Consider the following 19741-nt stretch of genomic DNA (forward strand, 5'->3'; position numbering starts at 1 on the left):
AAACCCCAGCCCCCTCCACCAGCTTTCTCTGGTGGTAAACGCTGAGCAAGCACAGAGCAGGGTCTGGGGCAGCTAAAATTAGCAACAACTCAGTGTTTGGCACCCTCAGCACCTCAGCTCCCCTCTCTGTAACGTGGGCAAACCAGGCTGAACTTCTTCTCTTCAAGTGCTTGGAGGTCAATGGATGGGATGTGCTAATTAGATGCTAATTACCCGGTATTTATTTATGATCATTATCACTGTAGCAGGTCTTTAATTCACACCTCCTGCCCTGGATCCCTGCCTGCCGAGTTGTTCCTGGTACAGGCATTTCTCTGGGGGCTGGTTCTTTTTCCAGGGAAAGGCGCTGGAAGAACAAAGCCCTTTGTGCCCAGCCCTGCCCAACCACCCCAAACCAGGGCAAGGTCACGGCCAAAATCAGCTGCTGGCTGTTCCACGGGAGTTGTCACCTCTGTGTTCCTGGGGCAGTGCCTGCTGCAAACTCAGCTGACTGCCCTTGGCAATGGAAATCCATCCCACAGTGTCCAGGGCACCTTTGAAACAGCGAGCAGAGCTTAAAATCCTCCGAGCTCAGCCCTCAGGCACAGAGGAGGAGGTGGAATAGGGGCTGAAGAAGACTTTGAGAGTAACAAACTCTCACTGTCCGTTCCTCCATAGCCTCTGTGTCCATTTCTTGCTGTCACTCTGCCTTGTCCAACCCCCCCCATGTCACTTGAGGTGTCGGGACACCAGGCACAGCCCTCTGCTCGTGTTTCCTGCCCGTTTTGGGGGTGTCTCAGCACCGCAGTGGCACCGAAGGTGGCTGCAGCAGCTCACCTGCACGGGCTCTGCCAGAGAGACAAGGGGCCATGCATTCCCCCTCCCTGGGATTTGGAATTGTCTCTTTTCCTGGTGGTTTTCTTTCAGAGGACTGGCAGAGCATCGTTCTCATGCCTCACCACAGGGCTGGCAGAGGAAGTGGGGGCTGGCAGGATTTCTGGGGTTGGGTTTGGTGCCTGCCTGCCCGTGATCTCAGCTGCTTCCCAAAGGTCCCGGTTGTGGGGTCGAGGTTAAAGGAGAGGGAACGAAGGGCACACCCACAGCTGCCCTGCCAGGAGGGATTAACAGCCAACCCCACAGGCCAGGCCTGCACCACATTAAAAAAAAAAAAAAATCCTTTAATAATTCATGGGATGTGAATATGTTTATCCAGCTCTCCCTAAGGAGCGATTAGGCCGGTGCTGGGGAGGGCTCAGCCCTCCTCGCTCAGCTATTACAGGTACATTTGTTTGGGTCTTGCAGGCAATTTAGGGATTGTCAGTGGACCACGAAACCTCTTTCAAGAGCTGCTTGCAATAAATGGAGTTCAATCTAGTGAGCAGCCAGCCTTGGGAGAAAAAAAAAACCAACATGGAAGGCTGATGCAGAGAAAACCCTGCAGCAGCTTTTCCTCTTTCTGTCTCCCTGTTCTCCCCCCTCCTGCCACCCAAAATTTCCCCTCCAGGCCTCAGAGAGGAAGAGTGCAGGGCTGGTTTAGCCCCCTGATGGGGAGGACAATTTGTTCATAGAGAGAAGGCTGAACGCTGCCATGAGAGTTATGGCGCATTAAAGAGATTGATAAGTGGAAATTTAATATTTTATTCCAGCAATCTGTTCCCATAATAGCTTCTCCTGCCTTGCAGGACCTTTGTCAGTGGCAGGCAAGCCATGTAGTGTGACATGTAGCTATTTATTACGGGCGGGAGGGTGACAGGAGGAAAGGCTGTGCTCGTGGATTGCACGTGTGTGGTGGTCCTGCACAGAGAGCCGGCCATGTGTGATCCCAGTTCTGCATCCTGCCCGTGGATAGTCACACCTGTGTGATCCCGTTTGTATCCTGGTCATGGATATTCATGTGTGTGTTCCCAATTCTGCATCCTGCCCGTGGATAGTCACACCTGTGTGATCCCATTTGTATCCTGGTCATGGATATTCATGTGTGTGTTCCCAATTCTGCATCCTGCCCGTGGATAGTCACACCTGTGTGATCCCGTTTGTATCCTGGTCATGGATATTCATGTGTGTGACCCCATTTTCAACCTGCCCATGGACATTCCCATGTGTTTGATCCCATTTTTATCCTGCCCATGGACATTCCCATGTGTTTGATCCCATTTTTATCCTGCCCATGGACTCACACACCTGTGTGATCCCATTTTCGTCCTGGCCGTGGATATTCACACCTGTGACTCCCAATTTTCATCCTGCCCATGGAAATGGTTTTCCCCAACCCGCAAGCACAGGGCAGGAATAAAGCATTTGCATGTTGTGAATCCATGGATTCATCAACCTGGGCTTTTCTGGGTGCAGCAGAGCGTGGACGTGCCCTGGCCCTGTGCAGGAAACATTCACCCACTTGTGCACTGGCTCCAGCCAGAGGAAGCACAAGGAGAAAGGGGGAAAAAAAATGGCAAATGGACCTTTGAAGGAGACTCTCAGAGCTGAGGGAGCAGGGAGAGCCTGTGCCAGCAGCTTTGCAGCCCTTGGATGTGCTACAGGCTGGGGGGGAGGAAAAGCTGGCAGGGGTTGCTGTCCCCCCCGCTCGCTTGGCTTCCAGCAGGGAGTTATTTACACACCAGCAGCGCTTTCGTCCCAGCAAGGTCACTGCAAACAGCCCCTGGGGCTCGCTGGAGCTGCTGCGGGCTCGGGAAAGCCCTGTCTGGGGAGCCCTAAACCCCAAGCCCTGCAGCAGGTGCTCTCAAAGCCGGGCAGATTGAGGTGGGGGGATGCAGGGCCGGGGGGGCGAAGAGGAGCAAAGCCCCGAGGGGGGGCTCTGGCTGATGCTGATCTTCCAGAGGGGCCGTGCATCCTGTCTGGTGACATCTGTGCCAGCGGCCCCGAGGGGAGCAGGGCTTGACTGACAGGGGATGGGTGACCTGAGAGGGAGATTAAAACCTAAGACACGTTTGGCATCTGGCCTGAGAGCCGTCACACTCTGACACGCCAGTGGCAGCTGCTGAACTTCTGGATTAGCCGCCAGGGGTTTTTCCACCCCCGCCCGGCCTGCAGGAACCCCCGGGAGGGAGAGGAAAGCAGGATGCCTTGGAAAGCTGCAGATGGACGTGCAGAGGGCAGGGAGAAGGGCAGCAGCGCCCCGGGTTTCTCAAATGGCAGCTTTGTCCCAAGGTTTCTCCTTATCTTCCCTCGTGTGCATAACCCAACACGGGAGCAAAGTCCTGGGGTAATTTGGCGTGGGCGGTTCCGGCAGGGAGAGTTTGCCATCAGCAGTCTGGCTCCTCAACAAACCCCACAGGGCCGTTTCTGTATTTGCTGAGGCCATCTGGGAGCTGGGAAGCCCCGGGAATACGTTGGAATTCAGGTTCCTGTTCCTCCCTGGAGCTGCTGTTCACATTGTGTGGCTGTTTGGTTTTCCCAAGGTAGAAGGAAATCCAGAGTCTTCCTCAGGAAGAGCTTGGGCTGACACACGTCCAACAGCTAATTCCTCATGGAGTTTGACATTTTCTTCTGTTACAGGGGGAATCTGGGCTGGTGCTGGCTTTTCCCTCGGTCCTTAGCATTGAGGGGAAAAGGAGGGCAATGGGACTTAAAGGAAAAACATGTCCACAGGAAGAAGTCTTTTAAAATATCCCAGCAGATGAGCAGAAGAGCTTTTGAAAGCTCATTTCCCGTGGATCTGCATATCACAGAAGAATCACTGGGTGTCTATAAATACCTTTTTTTCTGATCTGGGTCCTTTCTACCCCTGGGAGCAGCCTCCTGTCCCTCTGGGTTCTCTGATGTCTAATGAGGTTTAGCTCCCACCTCTACCTAGGATCCCACTCCAGCCATCTCCAAGAGCTCTCTGATAGGGATAATTTCAGCTCCTTCTGTCACACAGCGCTAAAATTGGCCAGCAGGTTCAAAAAAGCAGCAGATAAAGGATTGATGGACAGGTGGGATGATTTGCATGCGCCTCATTTTTTACTGGAAAACAGCCATTAAGAGAAAGATGGGATTTTTATTTTAAACCCGTACTTTTGAAGCCTCTCTCATGACGGGGAAGGTCTGGGGAAGTTTGTAGGCTCACTGTTGAGCCCTGGGGCGCTGCAGGAAGAGGGCAGGAGATGCCCAGAGCCTTGCAAAGGGATCAAAGAGAACCTGTGGGCTGGGCCGGGTGCCAGGCTGAGCCCGGGCTGCCCTCCTGTCTCCCTGCCCTCCCAGCTGCTGTCCCAGAGGTCGGGCTGCTGGCACGGGGACAGGAAGCTGGGCTGAATGCAACAGCTGGCAGAGCCGGGCACGGGCAGATAGTGTTGCTGCTTGAATTCCTATTCATACAGCACTCCCTCTTTCTATAAGGGCTGGGGGGTGGCAGGCGGGGGGAGGCTTTTCATGCTGGCATTAAAGCCTGGCTTGTTCCCCCTCCCTGGGCTCCGCTGTCTCCTGTTTCTCCAGGCTTTCACAGCGGCTTTAATTCTCTCCAGACTCTTCCTAATGGATTTTTCACATGGGGCCCCCGAGCACGCTCAGGCATCGCACCGGTTTCCAGGAATTTCACGCCCCCCTTGGACACACAAAAAAGGGGATCCTTTTCCCACACTTCCCCCTTTCTCTCCGTGGCGCTGCTCTGTTTGCACCCCGGACACGGACCGGGGTGGGCAGAGGGGTGGCTCCCAGTTTGCAGGGCTGGCAGATGTCCTGGTCGTTAACGGAGCTGGATGAGGGGACAGGTGACACGCTGGTCCCCGCTCAGCACCTGCCAGTGCCAGGGCACCTTGTCACGGGGCACAGCCACGTCCCGCTGAGGGTCGAGCTGTGCCCACCCTGCTCCGGGCCAGCCCCGGTCTGTGCCGCCATCCAGTGGCTGTGCCGGGCTCGGGAGTGGCCGGAGCCCTCCTCCCCGGACACTGACCCTGCCCAGGGCCACCCACCACACCCCAGAGCCCCCCTTGCGAGGGTGAGGAAGCTCTGTGGGTGAGCAGGGGGTGATGTGGGGCTGCTGACACCTTCTCTTCCCTTGTCTTTCTTCTTTCTCCCTTCCCACAGTCAGGGTTTGTTCTCCCGGGCATGGGAACGGGGCCATGGCAAGGAGGATGGGGATGAGGGGAGAAAAGAATTCCTTGCTTGAGCGACGTGTGAAATGCACCAGGGATGGATGGAGGATGGATGGATGATGGATGGATGGATGGAGGGAGGGAGGGATGGAGGGAGGGATGGATGGATGGATGGATGGATGGATGGAGGGATGGAGGGATGGATGGATGGATGGATGGATGGATGGATGGATGGATGGATGGAGGGATGGATGGATGGATGGATGGATGGATGGATGGATGGATGGATGGATGGATGGATGGATGGAGGGAGGGATGGATGGATGGATGGATGGATGGATGGATGTGTTCCTGCTCGTGTCCACGGCGTTGGCAGTGCCAGCACAAGGGGTGGCACGGAGGTGGCGAGTGCTACATCAGGGATGGGCAGCACAAAGGTCAGGGAAGAAATAAATATCTCCTGAGAAAGGTGGGAACACATCCTGCATTTCTCTTCACGCGTGCAGCCTGGACTGTTGATGAGGCTTTTAGCAGGAAAGTGGGCCAAGCTCCTTTAGAAAGCAGGCACAGATCTGTTCTCCAGAGCTGTGGGGCAGAGGGGTCAGTGTGGTTTGAGGGGTCTGCGCTCCACGGCTGGGGCTTGTTGTGGGGCCACGCACAGAGTCAGCCTCGCTGTAGGGACGCTTCAGAGCTGGGGGGAAATGGAAGACGGAGCCCCTGGGGCCTGAGCCAGCTTGCTGGGCTTCCCCTGCTCCCACTCAGCCTTCGGGTGCTCCCCTGCTCCGTGCACAGCTCTGGGAATTGGGCACCACAGGCGCTGGGACAGCGAGGAGCAGCCCGGAGAGGTGTCTTGGGCAGGGGTAGAGGGAACAGCGTGGATGTTGTGTGGTTAAAGCAGAGCCCTCAGCAGGCAGGACCGCGAGGGGACGGACGTGACTGTCCCTGGTGTCCCTGCAGAGAGGTTCTGCATTAACCAGCTGCCTGGGACAGGCCTTCTGTCGATGCAACACGTGGCTTTGGCTTTGCACAGCCCAGCCCCGGCTCCCCGCGCTGCAGGACATGCCCTCGCTGCTTCTCTGAGGCTGTTCTTGGGGAAAAAACTCTGGCTCCTGCCTGCACAGCATCTTGCTCCTCACGCTGGCTGCAGCAGGGCCCCTCCATCTGTCCCCCAGCCCACTCTGCCCAGTGGGCTGCTCTCTGTGTGGGTTCAGCCTCAGGAGGCTTCGCTCCAGGCAAGTCAGCGCTGCAGAACCCAAGATGCTGTTGTCGGGTTGACATTTCGGGAAAGGCAGGAATTAATCATCTCCCAGGCACAAAAAACCCCAAAACATTTCTGGCTCAGGCCAGCGATTGCTCGAATTCAGTGCCCTTGTCCAAAACCTGCAGCTGTTGCAGTGCCTTCACTTGGGGGAAGCTCTTTTCTCCCCTCACCCTCGTGGCTGGGCTCAGCTGTGCCAGCAGGGACGTGAAGAGGGGCAGGCAGCAGACCCTGCCTCACATCCCTCTGGAATCTGCTGCCCTTGAGCCCCTCTTTCCCCATCGCCCCACCCTGGCTGTGCTCAGGGATGCTGAGTTTGCTGGGTCTGCGCCTCTCCTTGGGCTGCTGGGGGGAACAGTGAAGGGCAGGAAGCTCCAGGCTTGGCAGACAGGCCTTGGGGATGGGAAGAGCACTGGGAGAGGTCTCAAGTGCTGCCTCAGGGCATTAACCAGGCGCCTGCTGCCTAAATTGGGAGGCAGGTGAAGGGCTGAGACAACCATGTGGTGTTTACTGCCTCATGGACACGGGTGTTCAGCAGGCGCTGAGCTTGGCCAGGGGCTGTAACTGTGCCCAGGAAGGTTGATTGAAGTCCTGGCTCAAACTTTATCTGTGCCAAAGTGTAGGTGTTGAACGGCATGAAAGAGAAGGGAGCTGCTTTCTCATCTCTTCCCTCTGCCTCTTTTTGAGGGTTTTTTAATTTATTTATTTATTTATTTATTTTAAATAGGTCAGGGTAACTGTAGGAGCGAGATTAGCAGGAGGAGAGGCACAGTGCTGGCCAGGGAAGGGAAAGAAGCAGTGGGAGGGTGGGTGGTCTGCAGGGTCAGGAGGCAGCAGGGCTCTGAGCAGCTCTGCGCAGCCACAGGGCACCTGTGGGTGGGGGATCACGGGGGGCTGCTGCCTTCTGGCCCCAGCTGGTTCCGATCCGGGCTGGGATGTGAGGAGAGGGGTGCAGAGCTGGTGGCACCTCTGAGCAGCTCGGTGCCCACCCTCGGGTGGGGTTTGGGGCCTCGCTCCCTGTCAGGAGCACTCTCTGTGGGACTGGAATTGTGTCAGCCGGTGAAACGGAGCGCGTCCGGACTCGAGACACGGGGCTGGTGGGATCTGAGCACGCCTGGAGACAGCAGGAGGGCTGGGGAGGGGAAACCACTGCTTCCAGCCTGCTGGGCTCCTGCATGAGGCTTGGCCAGCTTGGCACGGCACCTTCCCCTGGCTGAGGCAGAGCTGACCCCTGTGAGGACACCCCTCTTCCCCTTCCCCCAGCTTTTCCCTTCCCTGTTCCTTACCCTCATCTTCCCACCCCCTCACCCCCCACCCCGCCCCAAACTGGCAATGAGAGCACGGAGGGGAGGGCGCGTTTCCGCATGGTTTGACACTGTTCCCCCTTCCATCTGTCTTTTCCTACCCAGAATTTCCCTACACCCCGTCTCCAATCGATGATCACAAATCCATGGTGCAGCCGAACATCCCCACACCGGTGATTGGGGGCATAGTGGGAGGCGTCTCGCTGGTCCTGCTGGTGGCCGTGGTGCTCTTTGTGGTGCTCCGGCGCCGGCGTCACACCTTCAAGGGTGACTACAGCACAAAGAAGCACGTGTACGGCAACGGCTACAGCAAGGCCGGCATCCCGCAGCACCACCCGCCCATGGCGCAGAACCTGCAGTACCCCGACGACTCGGACGACGAGAAGAAGCCGGGCCCCTTGGGCGGCAGCACCTACGAGGACGAGGATGAGGACGCGGGAGGCGAGCGCAAGCTGGGCGGCCCCAAAGCCTACGAGGAGGACGCCAAGAGGCCTTACTTCACCGTGGACGAGGGCGAGGCCCACCCCGAACCTTACGACGAGAGGACACTCGGCTTCCAGTACGACCCCGAGCAGCTCGACCTGGCCGACAACATGGTGTCGCAGAACGACGGGTCTTTTATTTCCAAAAAGGAGTGGTACGTGTAGCTCCACGCCCCCGTGCTACGCTCGCACGCACGCACGCACGCACGCCCGCGGGCGCGCTCACGACGGCGCCCAGGAGCGACGCCCTCCCTCCCCCCGCGTCCCTCCCGGCACACCCGCGCACGCCCCGGCCGCCCCGCACGGACTTTTCGGATGCTCCCAGCAGGATCGGGGCTGGGGGCCGGCAGGGAAGGGAGGGAGGGAGGGAGGGCGGCTTTGCTTACGGATTTTTTTTTTTGTTTTTTTTGGTTTTGTTTTGTTTTCGGGTGGGGCGGGCGGGGCTCGTGCGGGAGGGCGGGAGGCCGGGTAATTATTTTCTTCTCGGTTTTGGTTTGGCTTTTTAATTTCTCTCTTCGACGACTTTTCGTCCCCTTCTGTGGTGTTCGTATTGGTCGGTGGCTTAGGTGTTTACTCTTTGCTTTTGACGACTGTTTTGCCCAGCCTGTATATTACACTCTGTTTGTGTCTTCATGTCTCAGAGTGCCCTTCCCTCCCCGAGGCTTCCTCCTCCCACTCCCACCCCCCTGAAACACTGGAAATTCGTTTGTGTTGTTGTCTTCTTTGTTTGTTTTTTAACCTTGGGAGGGGGGCAGGTGGGCTGTCCGTAGGACAGAGGCCAGGAGGGTCTGATGGCGATGGAAACATAGGTGCCATTATCAGGTGGATGGATTTTGGGTTTTTGTTCCCCCTAATCGCTTTTTTTTATTATTTTTTATTTTTTCGGTGGGGTCTGGGTGACATTCCAGTTGCCTGCTGCACACCTGGAGAGAACCACACCCAGTTTTTAATGACTCAATGAAATGAAAATGAGGAGAAAGGGGAAAAAAAAAAAAAAAAAAAGCCCTAGACCAAACCCCAGGTGCAAGGGCTGATAGCAGAGCAGGGAAACAAAACTGCCATTTTCCTCCTACAATTTATTATTGCCTGGCTTTTCATTTTTTCTGTCTTGGTTGGAGTGTTCTTTTAAATGAAAGACAAGGAGTATTTATTGCTGACATTTTCCCCCCCCGTGATGGCTCAGAGAGAGGCTGGCTGGTTTTGTTCTCGTTGCTGTCGTTGTCGCTGGTACCAGCCACAGAGCAGTTCACTGGGGCACGACTGTGCCGGGCACATCCACTGGGGAAGGGACCAGGTGAGGACACTCCGCTGCCACGCATTCACTGCCTTCAGCCCTGCTCTGCACACCCAGGCAGGGCAGGCCCAGCCCCTGAGTTTTGTTTTATTATACCACTAAGACTTAATTGTCATGTGTTTACACTTTATTTTTTATTCTTGGTCAGAGCACGGGGGTGCTTCCCTCTCTCTCTCTTTCTCCCTCTCCTAGCAACAACCCCAGCCTGTGGCTGCACCACGTAGCTGGCATTGATTGCCACTTTTCCGATATCACATCCCTCTTCTGAGCACGGGCTTGGCAGACAGGCTGGGAGGGATTGAGCCTGGGGTATTGATCTCGCCCTCCTCGCCTTGAGCCACGGCGTTGTGCTGGGGAGGTTTGGATTGCTGCTATCTCTGCTCTGTGAATAAATGGGATTCCAGACTTCAGGGCCCTCTGTCTCACGCCGACCATCTCCAAATTAGATTCACTGGGTTGGGGCTTATTTTTCTTCTTGTGGGTTATAATTTTTTTTTTTTTTTTTTTTTTAATTTGATGTATAAATAAATCTTTTGTTTGAAAAAGAAATCCCCAGTTTTCTGAGCTGTATTATCATGGACATCTAAAAATAGCAGGACTAATTCTCCTCCTGCCTTACCCGCTGGGTTTTGTTCCACAGCGGTTATCCTGCTGCAGAAAGGGAGGAGGGTGGAGAGGCAGACCCACACAGATGAGGCCAGCTCACATCTCTGATCCAGGCAGCCTCCAAAGCTTTCCTTTCCCACAAGGTGCCCGGTGCAGACCACGGGGAGCTCAGCCTGAGCCATCCCCAGTCCCTCTGATTGCATTAGTGGGGTAGGGCGGTGGGCAATCCAATTGTAGGGCTGTAATCTCTCTGCTGTTCCTGCCAGCCCCTCAGGCTTCCTGGCTTCTGGCACGACAGCCACATGCCACAGGAAGGCTGCTTTGTGTGCTCTCAGAGCCAGGGCAGGCAGAGATTCCCTCGGGATCCCTTAGGCTGAGCCGCCCCGCTCCGTCCGCTGCCGCCAGGAGCACCCCGCTAGCAAGAAAGCCCCCAATAAAGGAAATAAAAGCCTCTTAACATCTCTCCAAGTCTCTGATTAGCGATGATTAGGGGTGGGAATGACCTCCCTCCAGCGCCTGGGGAGAGCAGCGCACACTGGGCTTTGATTCCCCCGAAGGGAGAGCCTGTAATCTGGATCACGGCGTGTGGTGCAGGGAGAATTCCCAGCAAGGTCCATCCCTGGAGTGAATAATCCTTCAGATCTGAGTGTGAGACAGGCTGGTGGCAGTGCCTCCAACGCCAGACCCTGGGGAGGCATCAGCAGGCGCTGAGATCAGTGGCACAGACTGATTTCCCCCAGCACAGCTACGCCCTGTGAGGAGGCGGCTCTGGAAGGAAACAATCTTTTACAAAATCTGCAGGGTCCAGCAGTGATCCTTCACGTTCAGGCAGAGGCCGCTGCTCAGGTCTGGCAGATTCCCACCGCACTTCAGGGGTGAGCAAAGGAGCCCTAAGAAATCTGCTTTGGCAGTTATTAGTTTGCCTTTGAAGGAGTCATTTTTGGAGCTGTCATTTTTGGCTTCTTTATTGTTCACACGCTGTCCACTGAGTGAGGGCTCAAAAACCCGGTGGGACCCAGGGGAAGGAAAGGAGAGAGTGGAGCAATGTGGAATATCCAAGCTAGAGCCTGTGCACAATCCCCTCCCTGCTGCAGCACTTTTCCCTGCCCTTTCCGCACCAGCCCAAATTCAGGACTTAGCTCAGGCACTTACCTCCTCAGAGTGGTTCAGAAAAGGGGTCAAATGATCATTTTTCATCCAGAACCTTGCGTGGGAGATCCTTAGACAGCGTTGCCTGGCACAGCAGCGAGGCACCCCGCGAGTTCAGGGTTCAGCGGCGCGTTTCTCTCATCCTTGAGCTCTCCAGCGTTGCTCCCCTGGTGCAGTTATCACCACAGCCACGGAGAAACGCCACCTCTGCGCCGTCATTTGCTTCTTGCTGGCCCTTGCAAGGTCAGCTGGACGGCCAAGGCGCTCTTGGGGTGGTAATTAGCCAGGTGATTAGCCATTAATCCGTAGCAAGGTGGAAGGAAAAAGAAGTGTGGGGGAAGAAAATCAGATTGTTGCTTCATCTGAGAGCTGTTTTGGTCCAGTAATAGCATCGCTGCCTTCTCTGGGTTAAATTGCTCTGAGGGGGCTCTTGGAGGGAATCAGATGAGTTTTTTTCCACCTTCACCACGCAGAAAGTGATGCCTGTTCCTACCTGAGCGCAGGGGTGAGCTCAGGAGAGGGGCCAAAGAGAAGAACCACGTGCATCCTGCTCCTGGGGGCTTCTGCAGGGAGGGAAAGTGCTAGGGCCTGTGCAGGGCTCGGCGGCAGGGCCAGCCTGGGCAGTGCCGATGGCGTCCCCCGTCCCTCTTGTGCCCCGATTTCCCGCAGTGGGCACATCCTGCCAGGCTGCAGTGCCACACACCAGCTCAGGGGCTGGGCCAGCTCTCCAGGACCCCCAGGCTGCCCCAAGTGAAGAATCCCCTGCTTCTCCAGCCCCCCATTCATCAGAGGTGCTAAGGAGGCGGAAAATGCCCCCGTGGGACCTGGCAAAGGGGAGTGGGAGCTTCCAGTTGGGAGAGGGAAGCTGTCCACGGGCCTCCTCCCCTCCACCGCGGTGCTAGGGAGCATTTCTGCAGGAAATGTCCCATTTCACACCAGTCCCGAGCTGGTGTGGCCGCCCTGGCCATGCCTGGGTCGGGTTTGTGCCTGGGGAACGCCTTCCCACTGCTGGGGGCCGGGTGTCAGTGCCTCATCACCTCCCCTGGCAGGGATCCCTGGCCGGGGGGATCAGAGACATCACCGTGGTGCTTTTCCCTGTCCCCAGCCCTCATCCTGCATGGCAAAGCTGGTGGTACCTCAGGGTGGGTGGGCAAGCTGAGCAGGCAGTGAGAGAGAGGTCAGTGACCCAAAATTCGGGTGAATTCGGGCCAATCCCCCATTTCCTTCCCGGTGTGAATTCAGGGAGCTGTACAAGCAAACAGGTCTGTGTCACAACCCACGAGCAGCCTGTGCTTTATGTTCAAAGAAACCCCAGCTGTTTCCCTGCTGGGGCTTTTCTCTAGGATTATTCATTGCAATTCACCCTAGTGACGTTATTTTCCCTTATTTAATTACCAGGTTTGTTGTTTTGGTGGTTTTTGTTTTTTGGTTTGTTTTTTTTCTTCCCCTGTTAAATCATTTTCATTCAAGCAGGAGTAAAAAGGAAAAAAAAAAAATTAAAAAAAAAAAAAACAACCTGAAGATTTCCTCGCGAAATAAATCAGCGGGCTGAGATGGTTGCACCAAATTGATTGCAAAGACGTGAGGGACAAAGGGAGCCATTTTCCTGATGTCGAGTCAAAAAGAAACACAACAACAGTTCAGCAAAAATCACGGAGGGCTGGGGAGAGAGAGATTCCAGAGATTGATCTGGAGGCAGTTAGAGAAGGGAGCGTGATTGGAGCGGGGGCTGCTGCTCTGCTTGGCTGTTTCCCTTTGCCGTGCACACACACACACGCACACACGCTGATTTTGGGGGTTTGGGTACCGGGTTGGACGGAAGGGAAAACCCCACTGCCCTTGTGGGGCTCAGACGTGTCATTCCTGCAGGCTGGCAGGTTTCCCTCTGTGGAAATGGGGGGATCCCAGCTTGCCAGCGGGTTAAAATCCACTTTTAATTTTCCCTCAGCCTCTGCTGCTGTAGCACTGAAGTTTTGGGGTCTGTGCAGGCTGTGGGGACAGGGGACGGTGCCAGCATGGTGGCTGCCGCCTGTTCTTCACTGAAAGAGCTCCTCACCCTCCCCACCCCGCACTCCTTCCATCCCCTTCGTCCCCAAGGCAATCTGCTCCCGGCTTGAGCTTTTCCTTGGGATGAGCAGGGGATCCTTGGGACAGGGGAGGGTGGGAAGGCCTTGGCTCCTTCCCCAGCACCCCAAAGTCACCCGGGGTGGGGCCAAGGGCGGAGGGGCTGGGGGAGAGCAGGGGGGGCTCAGCCATCAGCAAGGGAAGGAAAGCCGTGCCTCGGAGAGGAGGCTGAGCTGGGATGTGGGACCGGGGGGATTTTCCACCTGTGATCCCCTGGGGTGAATGTGAGGAGCACACGGAGTCACATCCTCCACTGCTCTTGGTGGAGGGACTCTCGTTGAGGATCTGGATTTTCTTCTCTCGTTGAGGATCTGGATTTTCTTTTCTTTGGCCTTTATCTATTTTTTTTTTTTTTTTTAGACATGATTCCTCAGCTCCAGTGATTTTATCTCTCTTTTTCTCCTTCCTCTGGCTGTAATGATCATTGTGAAATTAAAACTGCAGGCAGACAAACAAACAACCCCAACCCCACTTTTTTTTTTTTTCTTTTATTTCTTAATTTTTTTTTCTTTTTAATTTTGTAATCTGTGTTGTAAGTGCTTTTGTAAAAAATTAAAAATAAAAATAATGTAATGGACTTTGATGAGTTAGGGGGGTTTTCTTTTTTTTTTTTTCTCCTTTTTTTTTATTTGGTTTGTTTTCCATCCTTTGTAATTTGTTCATTTCGAGTCCTGGGGTGGGGGTGGGGGGTATTTTCATGGTTATAATTTGTGTGGGTGGGGTGTTGCATCACCCTTCCTTTTACTTGTATTAAAAAAAAAAAAACAACAAAAAAAAAATAGTGGCTGAGCTGTGGAAAAAAAAAAATGTACTTTTTTATAAATAAAGAATTTTAAAAAAAGAGAGACCTTCTCCTTCTTTTTGGGGGCATCCATGACTGCGTCGTCGTGCACTGAGTGTCTGGGGGCTGTGAGGGCACAGCAGCAGGAGTGGCACCTGCTTTCCAATGGGTTGGAAATATCCCAGGATGTGCAGTATTGTTTGGAAACTTCAATTATTTGTGTTTGTATTTTGGAAGGGGAGGTGCTTGCTGGTGAAGGCTGAAGGTTAAGGGTTAGGAGATCTCCAAACCAGCAATGGGCTGGAGAAGGTGGACTGGGAAGGACTGGGTTTGCCACTGGCACGGTGGTTTCGTGTGGAATTCTTGATCCAGAATAGGCTAAAGGAGGATGGGAGCGCTTCCCTTTGTTGGTGTAAGCAGTGAAACTCCTTGGCTGAACCCCAAAGTTAACCCGAGCTTAAAAATAAACTACTAGGAAAACACAGGGCAGAAAAATCCATCCCCAAATCCGTGGAAAGTTCGGAGAAGTGTCTGTGGCTGAGGAAGTTCTCACTGCTGGCTGCAGCAGTAGGGACAGGCTATTGGAAAAACGTCAATATTTCCCTAGAAATGTGGAATTAGCTGGCGTCAGGGCCAGGATGCAGGGACTCTGGAGGATGTTTTACAGTGCCACACGTGCCTGCCGTGCCACTGGTGCTTCAAACCCCTCCGCAGGCTCAGGGTGAGCTCAGGGCGTTCCCTCATGTCCCTGTCCCTGCTCCCTGCCTTGGGAAGGACACTTTGCCTCTCCCTGTGAACAGAGGCTACAAAGGAAGCCTTGTTCCCAAAGATCAAGGCCAGGGAGGGAGAGACAAGGCAGGCAGGAGATCAGAGGAAACGCTCCTGCTGTCCTTGCAGGTTATCAGCAGCTCCTCTGCCATTCCTCTGGGAAAGTGGGAAACTCCCCGGGAAGGGATTTTTGCACCCAACCTCAGCACGGGGGTGATGTGCTAGAACCGAAACCAGACCCGAACCCCAGCGCTCCCCAGCACACAGGGGAGGGGATGCTGACCCAAACTGGGATTTGAGCTGCTCTCCACGAGCTGGAGGGAGAAGGGAACGCTCAGGATTATCTGGGAAGGAGTGGTTTGGTGGCTGGGGTTGTGCCAGGGCAGCAGGAGGCTGGCACCAGGCTGGGGATCAGTGCCCTGCGTGCAGAGAATCCTCCCTCGGAGCCAGGTCCCCGTCATCCTGCTGTGGGAGGGAGCAGAGAGCCCTGGGAACGCTTTCCTTGTGGAAGAGGAGGAAAAGCCAGGCCTCAAGAGGACTTGTGACCGCTCTCTGGGCTGTGTCTGTCTCTCCACCCGTTTTGCCCCTCTCATTTTCCCCATTAGCCGAGGCTGGAAGTGCAGCTTTCCTTCGGGAGTGACCACAGCTCCCACAGAACCAGCTCCCAGCAGCTGCCTCAGCCCCTTCAGCCAAGTCTGGGCGTGGGGAGGAACAAAAGGAGCACAGGAGAGCTGGGGCTGAGATGGGGAGAAGGACAGGAGGGGCTGTCTTGGCTGGGATGAGCCCTTGGGAAACGCTGCTCTGGTTTCCCAGGCCAGGCTTTAAGAGTTGGGCGATGATGGATAAAACCCGTGGCCTGGGGCCTCTCCCGGGCAGCTCGGGTTGCAGAGGGCTGAAGGCAGCAGGAGCAGCCCCCCAGGCAGTGCCCCCAAGGATTGGGTTTCTCTGGAACCAAACAGAAACGCGTTGGGGGTGGGATGGCCGGCGGCGCCTGCAGCCCTCGGAAAAAGGGCAGCGAGGCTTGGATCCCTTGTGCAAGGCACAGCACGGCGCTGCTGGCCCCAAAAGGGGCTGCAGAGCCCTGGGGAGCAGCTCAGGGGAGAGCTCAGGGCAGGAGGAGAGGAGCCAGAGCTCTGTGGGTGTTGTGTGCGCAGTGCTGAGCGTGGTCCAGAGCGGGATTCGCCTCCCTGGGGCTGGGGGATGCAGGAGGGATCCGGGGCTGGAATGTCCCTGCTGCAGGTGCAGAGCCAGGCTCCCACCCTGTGCGTTCCACCAGCTTCCCTGCCTGCAGTGGGGTTTTATTTCGGCCCAAAGAAATGGGTTGGAGTGGGATTTGTGATGAGATTCAACCCAGGGCAGTCAGGGAATTTCCAGGGGATCTGCCCCACACCCCTGGAACAGGCACCTGGGATTAACCCCTGGAACAACACCCAAACCCAGGGGGATCTCCTGCGGATGCACAGAACCAGAAGTGGCAGGGCAGAGCCAAAGGGCTCCAGCAGACAGAGGAGAAGGAGGGCACTGGAAGATGTTAAACCAGTGAGGGGGTTCTGGAAACAGGTCAGGTGCCTGAAATGTCTGACCTCCAATCCCAAATTCCTTGTGAGGCGAGAGGCAAATCCTGCTCCAGCTCGGCTCAGAGCACTCAAGGTCACACACAGCCCATTAAAATCTCCACCAGCTACTGCTGGATAAATGAAACCAAGAGAAACTCACGGTGCAGGCTGAATGACTTCTTGTAGCAACAAATATGTTTGATTAGGGTTGGGGTTTGGCTTTTTTTTTTTTTTTTTTTTTTTTTTTTCACTTTCAAATTATTTGCAATCTCCAGTTTGATTTGTATGAACATATTTGTTGGAGGAAATTGCTTTATGCAAATGGATTCCAGCTGAGGGACCTGTGACACCAGAAGTGCTGTTGAGCCTCAGATGCCCTCGGTGGTGCCTGGCAGAAGGCGAGGGGGGCTGGTTCTCTCCTCCTCCTCCTCCTCCTCCTCCTCCAAAGCAGGCATTTCACAGCCTTCCCAGACGTGTTTAGATGCAGCCGGGCTTTAGAGAGTATTTGCAGAACAAGGCTCGGCCTGTATAAAACAAACAAACAAAAAAACAAGAATAAAAAATGGATGTGTGCTGTGCTGCTGGAATTTCACATCCTAGCGAGCAGAAATCAGAGAGCCAGGCTGATATTTTCACCTGAAGCACAGGTTAAAAATGTTGTATCACCCTCCAGGGGCTGAATTATTGAAAGGCAGTGATTTATGGATAGCTGCCATCCGAGCTGCTCCCTTCACCCCGGCAGCTGAGGTGAACTTGGCCTCATCTGATGGAGCCGGGCTCAAGGTGAGTTAGGGATGTTCCCTCCTCCACAGATTTCACAACTGCTGGGCCAAACCCAGGCCCTGGAAGGAAGCAGGCAGAGGGTTTTGTCTGAATGGCTGGGAATTTGGGGAGGAAAACGGTTTGGATGTGAACAGTGAATGGTCTTTCCCTGCCTCTGTGCAGAGGACACTGCCCTATGGTTTGCTGGGGTGCTCAAGGCTGGCTAAATCCTGGGAGGTGATCAGGGATCAAATCCTTTGGGATCAAATCCTTTGGGATCAAATCCCTAGGGATCAGAGGGAGCTGTGAGAGGAGGGGGTTCTGATTTTCCTGGTTCTCGAGTCCTTTTCCAGCCTCACCCCTGAGTCCCAGGTGCACCTTCCCTCCCTCCACCCACCCTGAGCCCCACAGGGAGAGGGTGTGGGAACGTTTCCATCACTCCTTCATCTCCCTGTCCACACCAAACTCCTCCCAGCCTGTTTTCCACACAGGTTTGGAAAAGAAATTTGCCAACTTCACACCTGTCAGGTTTAACCGATTGCCCGTGGCATTGAGGGAGGGAGGGAGGGAGGGAGGGAGGGAGGAGGGAGTCCATCCCCATGGCTCTGCTCGCCAGGGGAAATTCCTCCATCCCTCCAGGAATAAATGCTTCATTTCCAGCCTCACCCCACTGCAGCTCCCGGTCCTTCCAGTGCCCATGTCACCATAACAATGGACAAATAACAGATTTCTGCTGGCACACAGATCTGATCCCCCCCCGAAACGCTCGTCCCAAGGTCCATAATTCCCCCAGTGTGCCCGGCCCAGCTGCTGCCAGCTGTGCTCTGAATGCTGCAGCTGTCTGGGGTTATGAATGGAACGGGAATGGGGTGGGAATGCCAGGCGGAGTGGCTCGAGTAAACACTGCCCAGGAATAATGGCATGGGGGGCTTTGCAACGGGGGGGATCGTAATTAAATAGAAATTAGTTACTTAAATGGTCACTTCCTGGGGTTTCGTCGACGTCCGATTAACTGAACTTTTAATTTGCATAAGCAATAAATGTTTAATTATGTTATTAATATATTTGAGTTGAGGAGCTTATGGGGTTTTATAATTGGCATTTAACTAGATAGTTCCAGCATATTAACTGATGTTTTATGGCTCCGTGTGAGCTTCTCCAATTATAACTGACCTAAAAATTTGCTTGGAGGACCTGCCTTGGAAGTGTTACCTGAGCAACAGAACGGGGGAGAGGCGAAGAGGAGGATGTTGGAACCTGTCCCCAAAAGGAGGGATGAGCACAGGCAGCTCTGCACCCTCCACAGAGGCTCCGGGAGCCCTGTCCCATCCATGGAATGTCCTTTCCTCAAGGCTCTGTGTCGCAGAGGGGTCACCTCCCCTCTCCTGGCTGAGCTGAGCCCAGAGGCCGGCACCCGGCAGGGGATTGGGGTGGGGAGAAGGAGATTTGGGGATGGGGAGGGCTTGTCCTGGGTCAGGGGGTGACCTCGTGACTGACCAGCTCTGGCAGCCTCTGTGTTCAGCTCCCAAATCCTGTCAGTCCTTCTAAATCTATTTTCCACCCCGTCTCCAGCTTGCTTTGATGACATGACTGGTTTAGTAGGCAGAAAAATGACATTGTGTTTGACTGACAAGGCCCATTTCCCATGAACCTCACAGACTGGCATTGATTATATTCCTGCCTTTTAATTCTTAATTAACTGGAGCCTGCGCTTGCTTTTTCTGTGGTGCCAGGAAATCACCCTGTAGGATTCGAGTCGTTCTCTGTGCCCTCCTCCGTTCTGCCAGAATTTAACCTTCTCAAATTTAACTATTCTAACAAATAGTAAAAAAACCAACAGCAGTGAGTTAGGAATCTCCTCAGCTGAGTCTTTCAACCCCGCTGTTTGCTTATAATAAGTGGAGTATCCAAGGAGATGCTGTCCAACAAGCTCCTCAGCCTTGTCATCCTCAAACGCAGGAAAATTGTTTCGCAGTCCCAGAAGCCACAAACAAATGTGTGCCGGTCTCTGGAGACACATCATGAGCAGTTATCCAAATCTTCTGCCTTTTCTGCATCATTACACCCCTCTTGACCACATCCACCTGCTGGAATGTGTGTGGAGCAGAGCAGGGATGTTGTTTATTCCTGTTGTATCCCCAGGGTAAGCCTGGATTTGGTATCCACGGCCTGGCCTTCAGCTTCTCTGTCCTGCTGACTGCTTGCTCCCTTCCCTGCTGTTCATTCTGGAGAAGGGGGAAGCTCCCTGTGCCCAGGCTGGATGAGGCTGCACAGCTAATTATTGGTGCTTCCATCATTTCAGGGGTTGGGTGAGGTGGGAAGGTGTGTGAGAGTCCTTTCAATGCCATTAACCGGGGGGAGAAATCAGGAGAAGGGTCGGGAAGGTGAAGTCTGAGTTGTTTTCTGCACCAGGTCCCTCTCCAGGACTGGGTGGGGACAGCTGGGGACACCGGGACAGGGACAGTGACAGTCCTGGGAGGCGTGTGAGGGGCAGGAGAGGAGGCAGCAGCTCCATCCTCACACATCTGGCAGCTCCCTCCCTGCTCCAGCAGGCTGGAGAGCCACTCCTTGGTCTGGATTGCTGCAGCTCAGGGGGTTTTTGGGAGAGGAGAGCAGAGGAGGAAGGGGGTGTGAGGAGCAGCCTGGAG

General features: G+C 54.7%; 1 protein-coding gene across 4 annotated transcripts in view; it reads left to right on the top strand.

Annotated features, from left to right (window-relative positions):
* NECTIN1 (nectin cell adhesion molecule 1) overlaps window positions 1–19741 on the top strand; it is an 88853-nt gene that overhangs the window by 45962 nt on the left and 23150 nt on the right. The window contains exon 6 of one of the 4 annotated variants that reach the window (XM_040085220.2): window positions 7677–8276. The exons of the other annotated variants lie outside the window; for them this stretch is intronic. Within the exon in view, the coding sequence (XP_039941154.1) occupies window positions 7677–8218 (542 nt within the window). The 3' untranslated portion in view covers window positions 8219–8276. Of the gene's footprint in view, window positions 1–7676; window positions 8277–19741 lie in introns of those variants that run through there. 4 annotated transcript variants of the gene reach the window in all.

The sequence above is a fragment of the Hirundo rustica genome, chromosome 23, assembly GCF_015227805.2.
Source record: "Hirundo rustica isolate bHirRus1 chromosome 23, bHirRus1.pri.v3, whole genome shotgun sequence".
In the NCBI taxonomy this organism is placed as follows: Eukaryota; Metazoa; Chordata; class Aves; order Passeriformes; family Hirundinidae; genus Hirundo; species Hirundo rustica.